The sequence below is a fragment of the Strongylocentrotus purpuratus genome, unplaced genomic scaffold (assembly GCF_000002235.5).
Source record: "Strongylocentrotus purpuratus isolate Spur 01 unplaced genomic scaffold, Spur_5.0 spur5_scaffold_19, whole genome shotgun sequence".
In the NCBI taxonomy this organism is placed as follows: Eukaryota; Metazoa; Echinodermata; class Echinoidea; order Camarodonta; family Strongylocentrotidae; genus Strongylocentrotus; species Strongylocentrotus purpuratus.
The window spans coordinates 13,826,237-13,839,131 of record NW_022145604.1 but is presented as its reverse complement, the minus strand read 5'-3'; the positions used below and the strand labels follow the sequence as shown (position 1 = coordinate 13,839,131).

The 12,895-nt window shown below is 38.3% G+C and overlaps 2 protein-coding genes across 2 annotated transcripts; both read right to left on the bottom strand.

Annotated features, from left to right (window-relative positions):
* Positions 1 to 615: 615 nt before the first annotated feature.
* Positions 616 to 3,705, bottom strand: LOC115926046 (keratin, type II cytoskeletal 2 epidermal-like). Its single transcript, XM_030990351.1, has 2 exons — positions 3,544 to 3,705; positions 616 to 2,025 (listed from the first exon to the last, which is right to left on the bottom strand). The coding sequence occupies exons 1-2, from the start codon at positions 3,603 to 3,605 to the stop codon at positions 1,767 to 1,769; spliced, it is 321 nt and encodes a 106-aa protein (XP_030846211.1). The 5' UTR covers positions 3,606 to 3,705; the 3' UTR covers positions 616 to 1,766.
* A 2,740-nt stretch (positions 3,706 to 6,445) lies between these two features.
* On the bottom strand, positions 6,446 to 10,542 carry LOC115925821 (keratin, type II cytoskeletal 2 epidermal-like). The gene is made up of 3 exons (XM_030989791.1): positions 10,429 to 10,542; positions 7,553 to 7,783; positions 6,446 to 6,731 (listed from the first exon to the last, which is right to left on the bottom strand). The coding sequence occupies exons 1-3, from the start codon at positions 10,518 to 10,520 to the stop codon at positions 6,446 to 6,448; spliced, it is 609 nt and encodes a 202-aa protein (XP_030845651.1). The 5' UTR covers positions 10,521 to 10,542.
* Positions 10,543 to 12,895: the final 2,353 nt, after the last annotated feature.

Genomic DNA, 12,895 nt, shown 5'->3' with positions numbered 1-12,895 from the left:
ACATGGGTACAGGCATGATGGGATAAAATTGGAATCAAAATAATAATTGTACGTCAACAATGTTTTTTTAATGACTATTTAGTTCGCCTCGATCAACCATTGATATCTTGACCGGTCCCGAATGTCCAGTCTACTTCCTACGTCCGCCACCGCCGCCGCCTTTAGAGCTTTGGCCCTTGCTTCCGGAGGACTGCATATGAGAGACCGGGCTTCCTGCTGGTACTTAATTGCCACCGTGATCCTTCGCAGTGCAGGCCATTTGGTCAGCTGCGGCCGTACCAGACTTGATTCCACCGGGTGGATCCCAACCCCCCCCCAAAAAAAGGTAAAAATCACGTGTTTTTACATGATTTTTTTTCTCAAGGCGGACCGCCACTGTCCAAGGGGTGGCGTTATAGAATATGTTACAGTCCTGTATTTGTCCAGCTTGTATTGAAGGAAATAGTTGTTCTCAATCACTCACTCAATCAACCTTTCAATCATTCAATCAATAAATGTTTCAGTCAAAAAATCACAATGCAAACCAATCAACCATTGGATGATCCGCATTGAGGCAATTCACAATTCACAAAAAAAAATTACATATTGAAATGATAATCAATAGGCTATAATGTATTTTCTTTCATTCGAGGCTTTTTAATGTAGAATATTAGACAATTACAGATACTCATTGACAGATGAAATTTTAAAAAAATTGAGAGAGAGGGAGGAAATTAAAGGTATTTGATTCGTTACGGGCAACTAGAACGGACAAACGAAATAACTGATTAACCAAACAATTTTCTTTTTTTTTCATTCTAATCTTTTACACTTTACAAATGGGTAGGCCCAATCGCATGGTTTTGTACATGATAACAAGTGTTTTCCGAATTTGCGGACATTTTATTAGAATTAAATCAAACAGACAGGGTAAGGATGAAACAATTTGTACTGTACATTAAAGGTCATATTTTAATATTAAATAAAGGACCAATTACATGTCATTACTACAATTACACAATAGCTGTAGGCCTTATCGTTTACATTTTACACGAATACGAATACATAAACTTGTTTTTGCACATTGAAAGACATACTTTGATATTGGAAATTCAAGGGTATTTGGCCTCCGTGCCGTCATTTATAATGCCGCAATTGGTGCACTTTTCGAAATGACAACGTTCTAGAAAGAAAAACATCATGAAACGAAGGATAATAAGAAAGAAATTAAATTTTTCGGCGAGCAACATTGAAAGTAGAGCACTGCACAATAAATCATCATTATCATCATCATCATCATCATCATCATCACCTTTGCTATCATTTGGCCAATGAAAACCTGGGGAAACTTTGCAAATTTTTAAAGGCTACTTTTATTCTTTTAAAATTCAGGGAAAATAATGAGTAGACTGGAGTTCCTTGAATAAAAATTACCTCCTTTAAATGCAATTTTTATTAGCGTTAGACTTAGCCTACTCCGAGGCGTCAATCATATGAGGTTTTTTTTTATAAGGCGGCGAAGACCGAACGTGGGTGACATGCACGTCAGATACAGCCAGCAAATGTAGATATATGTTTAGTCGTCAACAATCAATGGAGGAGCTAGCTGGTCCTCCTTGAACCCCTCCACCCCACACCTACTAGGCTTATGCTACTTAACATGGGTACAGGCATGATGGGATGAAATTGGAATCAAAATAATAATTATACGTCAATATTTTTTTTTAATGACTATCTAGTTCGCCTCGATCAACCATTGTTATCTTGACCGGTCCCGAATGTCCAGTCTACTTCCTACGTCCGCCACCGCCGCCGCCTTTAGAGCTTTGGCCCTTGCTTCCGCCTTTAGAGCTTTGGCCCTTGCTTCCGGAGGACTGCATATGAGAGACCGGGCTTCCTGCTGGGACTTTGCCACCGTGATCCTTCGCAGTGCTGGCCATTTGGTCAGCTGCGGCCGTACCGGACTTGATTCCACCGGAACTGTAGCCCAAACGGTCGGCTCCAGCGCTCACCTGTGATGGTGGCTGTTTCGAAGACATATTGTATCTGTACAAGTTTCAAAATTGTTGAAAAAAAGAAGTACACATGTTGGCAAAATGATGAAAATTGAATTGGGGGGGGGGGGGGGGGGCAAACAGAGACTTATTTTTAGAAGGCTGAGTTCTAGGTATTAAATGTGAAAACATATTTATCAAACCTTTTCGTTCTTATTAATATCTTAGTGTTAATTTTTTTTTATTGCAGTAAGATAAAATATCCTTGATCTTTAAAAAAAAAAAAATCGGTATTCTGAGAATCAGTTTTGCGAGATTTTATCTGGATGCAAAATCACACCCCACCACTTATTGCAAAATAATTGAAAATAAGCTCCACAAACTAGCCTTTGTTGACAAGAGTAAGAAATAGCTTTTTTCTCAATGGTTTCTATGTTTGCTCCGTCAATTTAAAACAAATAATTTTACATATTTGATAACTAATAAACTCACATTTCTTTAAAAAATTGAATAATGAGAAATTATATAATCACCGTACTGAAAAAAAAAGATACATCAAGTGGCTATGCTTTATCGCCGGATGAAAACGAATTATGGATTTAAAAAATATAGACACTTTCTTTATGAGAAGGTTAAAGGAGATTTAACTTCAAACTACATTTCAGTGTGTAGGCCATTTGAAACATTATCTTAAAAATATAAAAACATCGTATATTTGACGAAAGGGAGGACGTAACTTTTTTCAGAATCGGCTTCGTCTTTCGCGGCTCTGAGAATCTTTAGAAAGTCGCCATTGTGTTTGCGCACGCCCGGCGCTCTGTGACGTATCGCACGGAGTCGCCATTGCGTACGTACGTTTCCCTGCTGTAAAATGTAAAATGATCACTGCAGATCACACTGTTTTTCTTGTCGTAATCTTTTTTGTCCAGATATTTCTCCACCGTAGAGCTACTACTCATATCTCGAATATTTCATCGCGATTGTGTGATTATGGAAACCAATAAAACGATTTCCTCTTGATTTTCGAGGAACATTTATTACAACCAAACATTTGGCAGTACACCATGTTTGAAGTGTATTGCATAATAACGTGCGCGCTGCGCTACATCGGTTCTCCGTGCGATATACGTCACAACCCGGAAGTTTTTGAAGGGAAGACAAAATGACAATTTCCTTGGGAAGCAGACGATGTCGTAAATATGGCGAACTAGGATTTTTATATTGTACTTGAAAGACGATATTATTTGGCCTAAAGCAATGCTCTTTACATCATATGAAACGTTGGTTTACTCTCTACTTAATGCTTCATAGTCTAGAGGTTAATTCTCCTTTATATACAGTCATAAACCACTGGAACCCAAAGATAGGGCTATTCCATCACTTTCTATTTCATAAATCATTTTTACCATTAATTAAAAGACCACCCCAATTTCAGGGCAATATGAAATATGAAATAAATGGAAAGTCTCTTCATTAAAGGTTGTCTTATCTTCATGGGAAAAAAGAAATGATTTTACTTTGCTGATATAAAGATAAAACAATGAAAATAAATACATAGATATTCTCTTACCTGTGCAGACGATTTGCTCCAGATGATGTCAAAAGAAGTCTACCAAGACTGCTTTGTTTCATGTTGAAATAGAAATTGATGTAAAAATATATGTAAGAATTTCAAAGTGTCTACACCCGCCGTACATTCCCTGACCTCTTTCAGCTATACAAAATGTTGTCTTGACTGCACTATGGATGTCTTTATATAGGGCATCAAGGCGAGGTGCATCCAATTCACCACGCCCACTTACTGAGAAATATTAACTCGCCTGTCCATTCAGAGCCCGCGTCTTTATTTCATCGACCAATCAGAAGTGTTCGTATATGATGTACCCCAGGGGCTTCAAATATTATTTCGCAATACACTGTGATCTCGCCCTGGCAAGGTGTCTTTATTGCAACATTTTGTTACGTCAGTGACTGCAGTTGCAATAGATTGCGACACCGTGACTTTAAAGAGAAGGTTGGGAATTATTTGTGTACGTCAGTTTGGAAGAATAAATGTCTCATTAAATTTGGCTATTCGGATGCCCTTATTGTTCAAAACATCATGATAATCAGCTGACAGGTTTGGACCACACTTTAAATTCCCATAGCTTATCCGATGCAAAGGGAGATAAATTATAAACAACGTTTTTTATCCGTATTTACGAGGGAAAAACTTTTTTTAGATCAGCCATTAATAAAAAAAAAAAAATTAAATAAAAAATAAAAAAAATAAAATATTACCAAAAGGGGTGGGGGGTGTTTCCTCCAAAATACACACATAAAAAATACAAAAGGAGGGGGGGGGGTTCAACCCCCCCCCATGCTCACGCGCCTGGTGGAATAATTATTTTTACCCCAATTTATGGAACGATTTTTGACAATGATTATTCCTTATAGTAATAAATACATTCTCCGATTTTATTGAATAATAATTCGCGAGTGTTTGTTTTGCTTGACTAATAAAGCATGTGTGTGCTACTGTGCTAATCAACTAGGGGACCTACGCCCTTAAGTCATAACTGACAGTAATGAGGATTAATGCCTCCCAAAAAGGCACTAATATAGCTGATCGACACGGTTTTTATTATGGGGCCTCACAGTAACGAGGCCATTGCTAAGCAACTGAATCATAACTGTACACAGCGGGGGCTAGGGTACACTGTACGTCGCCGCCCCCACAAATACCACCAAAAAAAAAGGAAAGAAAATGGAATAAATGACAAATAATTCATTGCATTTACCCCCGGCCCCCAATAGGTAAAATTCCTCTGTAGGGACATGCATTATGGTTCAAGGCATGCCCACATAGAGGATTTGTTTATGTTATGGGTCGGGGCAAATTGCAATTAATTATTTTTTTTTGGTCCGAAAATTTGAAAATCGTGCTGGCCGAAAAGTCGCTCAGTTGGGGGGGGGGGGGGGGGGGGATAGTGAGCACATTTTTTTTTTTTTTTTGGGGGGGGGGGTCCCAACCCCCCAAAAAGGTAAAAATCACGTGTTCTTACATTATTTTTTTTCTCAAGGCGGACCCCTGGATCCACCACTGTCCAAGGGGTGGCGTTATAGAATATGTTTCAGTCCTGTATTTGTCCAGCTTGTATTGAAGGAAATAGTTGTTCTCAATCACTCACTCAATCAACCTTTCAGTCATTCAATCAATAAATATTTCAGTCAAGAAATCACAATGCAAACCAATCAACCATTGGATGATCCGCATTGAGGCAATTCACAATTCACGAAAAAAAATTACATATTGAAATGATAATCAATAGGCTATAATGTGTTTTCTTTCATTCGAGGCTTTTTAATGTAGAATATTAGACAATTACAGATACTCATTGACAGATGAAATTTAAAAAAATTGAGAGAGAGGGAGGAAATTGAAGTTATTTGATTCGTTACGGGCAACTAGAACGGACAAACGAAATAACTGATTAACCAAACAATTTTCTTTTTTGTTCATTCTAATCTTTTACTCTTTACAAATGGGTAGGCCCAATCGCATGGTTTTGTACATGATAACAAGTGTTTTTCAAATTTGCGGACATTTTATTAGAATTAAATCAAACAGACAGGGTAAGGATGAAACAATTTGTACTGTATATTAAAGGTCATATTTTAATATTAAATGAAGGACCAATTAAACGTCATTACTACAATTACACAATAGCTGTAGGCCTTATCGTTTACATTTTACACGAATACGAATACATATACTTGTTTTTGCACATTGAAAGACATATTTTGATATTGGAAATTAAAGGGTATTTGGCCTCCGTGCCGTCATTTATAATGCCGCAATTGGTGCACTTTTCGAAATGACAACGTTCTAGAAAGAAAAACATCATGAAACGAAGGATAATAAGAAAGAAATTAAATTTTTCGGCGAGCAACATTGAAAGTAGAGCACTGCACAATAAATCATCATTATCATCATCATCATCATCATCATCATCACCTTTGCTATCATTTGGCCAATGAAAACTTGGGGAAACTTTGCAAATTTTTAAAGGCTACTTTTATTCCTTTAAAATTCAGGGAAAATTATGAGTAGACTGGAGTTCCTTGAATAAAAATTACCTCCTTTAAATGCAATTTTTATTAGCGTTAGACTTAGCCTACTCCGAGGCGTCAATCATATGAGTCTTTTTTTATAAGGCGGCGAAGACCGAACGTGGGTGACATGCACGTCAGATACAGCCAGCAAATGTAGATATATGTTTAGTCGTCAACAATCAATGGAGGAGCTAGCTGGTCCTCCTTGAACCCCTCCACCCCACACCTACTAGGCTTATGCTACTTAACATGGGTACAGGCATGATGGGATAAAATTGGAATCAAAATAATAATTGTACGTCAATAATGTTTTTTTAATGACTATTTAGTTCGCCTCGATCAACCATTGATATCTTGACCGGTCCCGAATGTCCAGTCTACTTCCTACGTCCGCCACCGCCGCCGCCTTTAGAGCTTTGGCCCTTGCTTCCGCCTTTAGAGCTTTGGCCCTTGCTTCCGCCTTTAGAGCTTTGGTCCTTGCTCCCGGAGGACTGCATCTTTGAAACCGGGCTTCCCGCTGGGACTTTGCCACCATGCCTTTTTGCTTCCGAGGACATATGATTAGCTGCTGCAGTACCAGGTCTAATTCCACTGGGTCCGTAGCCCATGCGGTCGGCTCCAGCTCTCACCTGTGATTCAGGCTGACTCGAAGACTTATTGTGTCTGTACAAGTTGCAAAGTTGTAGAAAACACTCATAAAAGGAAAATCAGAGACCGTACAAAATCAATGTAGGCAAAGTGATGTAGACGTAACGTAATTAGGGGTGAGGAGCATACAGAGGAAAACATTTTAAAGAAAAGGTTAATTTCTAGGATATGTGAACACATATTTGTTTAATCTTTATATTCTTTTTGATATGTTAGTGTGTAAGAGCATCATAGAAAAAATACCCTCTTCAAAGGATTACTCTTAAAATGCTCTCATATTTGAAATATGACAAGGAACAGCTATAAATTATGGTTGTGGACCCAGATTTATCATTGTTCATCTTTAAGAGTGCTAGGAGGGAGAGAGAAGAAATGGAGGACATGGGAGCATGTAGTGATGAGACGATTGTATAGGGTGAGAAAGCAGGAGATGAAGCGATTAGAGAATGAGGTTGTAAGAGAAGGGCTCACTTTGAACCATCGGGTCATCACGTCCGGTCGGGTGGTCGCGTTACACGACTTTGTGAAACGAAAGCGGAAGATCACGTAGCGCGACCACCCGACGCGATGACGCGATGATTCGAAGCAAGCTTCAAAGAAGAGGGGATGGGAAAGACAGGTAGTGAGAACTGAGATATACATGTCTTTTATGCAAGAAAAAACAACAAATTCAAATAGTTTATGGCTACAAGGTTAAAAACTGCATTGTCATCATATACATTCAAACTGCCCGTTAAAGGTTCTAAGTCCTACTTAAAACATTTATTTTGTGACAAAAAGAATATGTCTTTATCTAACTCAAATATAGGTTCATAAGTTTTCGTGATAATCGTTACCTTTCTGTGATTTGGCCCTTGCTTCCGCCTTTAGAGCTTTGGCCCTTGCTCCCGGAGGACTGCATATGAGAGACCGGGCTTCCTGATGGGATTTTGCCACCATGCAGTTTTGCTTCTGAGGACATATGATCAGCTGCTGCAGAACCAGGCCTAATTCCATCGGGTCCGTAGCCCATGCGGTCGGCTCCAGCTCTCACCTGTGATTCAGGCTGACTCGAAGACATATTGTATCTGTACAAGTTGCAAAATTGTAGAAAACACGTCTTACATTCATTAAAGGAAAATTAGAGACCGTACAAAATTAATATTGGCGAGCAAAGTGATGTACGCGTAACGTAACTGGGGATGAGGGGCGTACCGAGGAAAAAAAAATTAAAGAGAAGGTTGATTTGAAGGAAATGTGAAAACATATTTGTTAAATCTTTATATTCTTTTTTTGATTGTTAGTGTGTAAGAGCATCATAGAAAAATACCCCCTTCAAAGGATTACTCTTAAAATGCTCTCATATTTGAAATATGACAAGTAACAGCCAGAAGTTATGGTTGTGGACCCAGATTTATCATAATCTTTAAGTGTGCTAGGAGGGAGAGAGAAGGAATGGAGGACAAGGGAGCATGTAGTGATGAGACGATTGTATAGGATGAGAAAGTAGAAGATGAAGCGATTACAGAATGAGGTTGTAAGAGAAGGGCTCACTTCGAACCATCGGGTCATCACGTCCGGTCGGGTGGTCGCGTTACACGACTTTGTGAAACGAAAGCGGAAGATCACGTAACGCGACCACCCGACCCGACGCGATGACGCGATGATTCGAAGCAAGCTTCAAAGAAGAGGGGATGGGAAAGAGAGGTAGTGAGAACTGTCTGTTAAGTCTTTTAAGCAAGTAAAGACAACAAATACACTGTCGCTCATAAAGGTGGAATATTTTAGTTTTACCCTAATTTATGGAAATATTAGAAATAATTTAAAAATAATAGATCTAGATAATAGTATACATTCTCAGATTGTATTGAATAATAATTTGCCAATGTGTGTTTTGCGGGACTGCTAAAGCATGTGTATGCTACTATGCTTATCAACTAGGGGACCTATGCCCTTGAAGGTAAAGACCAGTATTGGAAACGCCCCAATTTCAAAAAATGAAATGGAAGCTCTCATTACCAATCATGTGAAAGAATATGTTTTGACTAATACATGGTGATAAAAAATTTGCCGGGAAATCGCCTACTAATTCATATATTTAGTAAATTTGTTTCTCTCATGGTCTGTGAGACATATAGGGTAGTCCCATATACATCTTTCTGTGTATAGTGCTTGTAACTTTACGAAGAATGGGCCAAATTTTTTATCATTTTGATGATTCCAGAACCTTGCAGATGCTAGATGCTAGATGATCATCCTTTTCTGATCGATTCCACAACGTTTCTTTCACAATACAATCGCATGACCATAACTGGTCTTTACCTTTAAGTCATAAATGACAGTAATGAGGACGGCCATGCATTATGGCTCAGGGCATGGGCACACAGAAGATTTGTTTATGTTGGGAACCGGGGTAAAATGCAATAAATTATTGAAAATTTATTGCATTTTCTATGTTTTTTAAAATTTATTTATGGAAACTGCCCCCTACCCTATCCCCCGTTGCGTACAGTCATGGTTCAGTGACAAAGCAATGGCCTCCTAACTGTGAGGCCCCAGGATCAAAACCGTATCGATGTGCTATGTTAGTGCCCTTTTGTGGGGCATTAATCCTCATTACTGTCATTTATGACTTAAGGGCATAGGTCCCCTAGTTGATAAGCATAGTAGCATACACATGCTTTAGCAGTCACACAAAACACACATTGGCAAATTATCGTTCAATAAAATCTGAGAATGTATACTATTATCTAGATCTATTATTTTTAAATTATTTTAAAAATAATTCCATAAATTTGGATAAAACTAAAATATTCCACCTTTATGAGCGACAGTGTACAAATAGTTTATGGCTACAAGGTTAACTGCATTGTCATCATATAGGCCTACATTCAAACTGCCCGTTAAAGGTTCTAAGTCCCACTTTTACAATTTATTTTGTGACAAAAAGAATATGTCATTTTATCTAACTCCAATTAAGGTTCATATTTTTTCGTAATAATCATTACCTTTCTGTAATTTTTCTATTGATATTTGCTTTCAACATATTAGTAAGCTAAAAATACCCTTGATTTATTTTAAAAAAAATGGTATTCTGAGAATCATTTTAGGGAGATTGTATCTAAATTCAAAATCACATCACAATACTTATTGAAAGTAATTTTAAGTTACAAGCTCTAAAAAATGGCCTTTGTTGATAGGAGTAAAAAATAACATCATTATCAATGGTTTTGGTAGTTAGTGATTCTATGATTGCTCAGTCAATCAACAACAACAAAATAATAATATAAAAAATAAAATAAAAAACAACAATTTTTTCAAATTTATAATTGATAAAACTCAAATTTCTGGAGTAAAAATCTATTAAAATTTATTGATGAGATAGTGTGTAATCAATGATAAATAAAAGATAAATGAAATTGCTTTGATTTATAGGATGAAAACGAATTATGGCGTCTTTCTAATAATAGACACTTCATACAGAGTTTAAATTCAGTGTACTAGATACAAGATACTAGAACCCTAAAGATAAGGCTATTCTATCACTTTCTATTTCATAGATCATTTATACCATTATTGAAAAGACTGCCCCAATTTCAGGGAAATATGAAATATGAAATAAAATGGTAAGTCTCTTCATCAAAGGTCGACTTATCTTCACGGGTAACAAGAAATGATTTCACTTCGCCTATATGAATACAAAATGAAAAAGAATGCATTGATATTCTCTTACCTGTGCATACAATTTGCTCCAGATGATGCCAAAAGAAGTCTATCAAGACTCTTATGTTTCAAATTGAAATAGAAATCGATGAACAAATGCATCTATAAAAGTGTTTCGTTTCCCCCAAAATTGAAGATATATTACTAATGATATCTTTATATAGGGCAACAAGACGAGATGCATTAATTACCCTACGCCCATGCACTTCCGGAGAACTTATTACCTCGCCTGTCCAATCAGAGCCCGCGTCTCTATTCTATTGACCAATCAGAAGTGTCCCTATATAATATACCCTCAGGGACTTCAAATATTATTTCGCAATGCACTGTGATCTGGCCCTGGAAAGGTGTCTTTATTGCAACGATTTGTTACGTCAGTGACTGCAGTTGCAGTCGACTGCGACATCGCGACTTTAAAGAGGAGGTTGGGATCTGGTGAAGGGGGAATATCAAATTGTGAGCTTTCTCATTATTTCTAATCATCTAATCCTTGTCTGAATAAAGCTTTCCCCTCCGCGCAAAGCGCGGAAATTTTGACGTTACATTAAATTATTTGAGAAAGAAGACGATTCGTTGTACCGTTCTGGACTCGTCTAAATGAAGTTTCCTCCCTTCGCGCGGAATTTTGGGCGTAGAGAAAGGAAGACGATTCGTCGTACCGTTTTCGACTCTACTCCCTATTCATCTGAATTCAGTTTCCCCCTTTCGCGCGAAGCGCGGAAGCTTTGACGTTTCATTAAATTATTAGAGAAAGAAGGCGATTCGTTTGTACCGTTTTCGACTCTTAATAAGCCCTAATTGTCTGAATTCAATTTCCCCCTTTAGCGCGAAGCGCGGAAGCTTTGACGTTTCCTTAAAATATTAGAGAAAGAAGACGATTCGTTGTACCGTTCTCGACTCGTCTAAATGAGGTTCCCCCCTCCCGCGCGAAGTGCGAACGCTTTGACGTTTTATTAATTTATTATGAAAAGAAGACGATTTAATTGCTGTACCGTTCTCGACTGTTAATCCTTTTCTGAATTCAGTTTCTCCTCCTCTCGCGCAAAGCGCGGAAGTTATGTCGTTTCATTAAATTCTTAGAGAAAGAAGACGATTCGCTGTACCGTTTTCGACTCTTAATAAGCCCTAATTGTCTGAATTCAGTTTCCCCCATCGCGCGAAGCGCGGAAGCTTTGACGTTTCATTAAATTATTAGAGAAAGAAGAAGGTTCGTTTGTACCGTTTTCGACTCTTAATAAGCCCTATTTGGTGTACTGTTTTCGACTGTTAATCCTTTTTTGAATTCAGTTGTCCCCCTTCCGCGCGAAGCGCGGAGGGTTTGGCGTTTCATTAAATTATTAGAGAAAGTAGACGATTCGTTGAACCATGATCGGATCCTAATCCTTGTTCGTAATAAAGCTTCCCCCCTTCCCGCGCGAAGCGCCGAAATTTTGATGTTTCATTTAATTATTGGAGAAAGAAGATGATTCGTTGTACCATTTTCGACTCTTAATTAGCCCTAATTCTCTGAATTCAGTTTCTCCTCCTCTCGCGCAAAGCGCGGAAGCTTTGACGTTTTATTACATTATTAGAGAAAGAAGACGATTCGTTGTACCGTTTTCGACTCTTAATAAGCCCTATTTGTCTGAATTCAGTTTTCCCCTTCCGAGCGAAGCGCGGATTTTTTGGGGGCGTTTCATCACAATAATTTATAGAGAAAGAAAGACGATTCGTCGTACCGTTGTTGACTCCTAAACATTGTTTGAATTTAGTTTCCCCGAAAATTTTAAACCTCTGATTTCTTTACCTGATATTATAGGAAAGTGAAACTTCGAGAAAATACAAGTATTGTAGTTGTAGTCACTCTTGAAGTCGTCACAGTGGATAAAAAGTCACAGTACGCCGAAAGTGAAAAAAAACTTGTCGGCCGACCGACAATATACATCTCACCGACTTCAAACTTCTGCATAGATAAAGTACACGAGGATCGAGCAAGAATACCGACACAGCTGACCCGACATAGCAACATATTTGCCCGTGTCTTTCTTGCTCCCTGGACGAGACGACTCCACCCAACAACCCCCTTCTCTCTTTTACTCCCACTCCTCCTCTCTCCCCTCTCTTTCACCCCCGTTTCTTTCGTTTCCCTTTTACTCTCTTTTTTCCCCTTTTCTTTATTTTCCTTTCTTTCCTCTCCTCCCTCTTTTTCTTTTTTCTCTTTCTTTCTTCTCTTTTCTTTCCTTTCTTTTCCTTTCTTTTCCTTTCTTTCCTTTCTCTTCCTTTCTTTCTTTTCTTTTCCTTTTCTTATTTCTTTTCCTTTCCCTCTCTTTTTCCCTCCCCCTTTTCTATTTTTTCCCGACGGCAGCGCAATTTTACCGACAATATCCTGACAGGTGGAGGGGTGTCGCACCCCCACCCCCCCTTTGGCGACGTCCCTGGAGGTCATTATTGCTACCTCAGCTTGGAAGAGTGTATTAGAATACAAGCCCCATTAAATA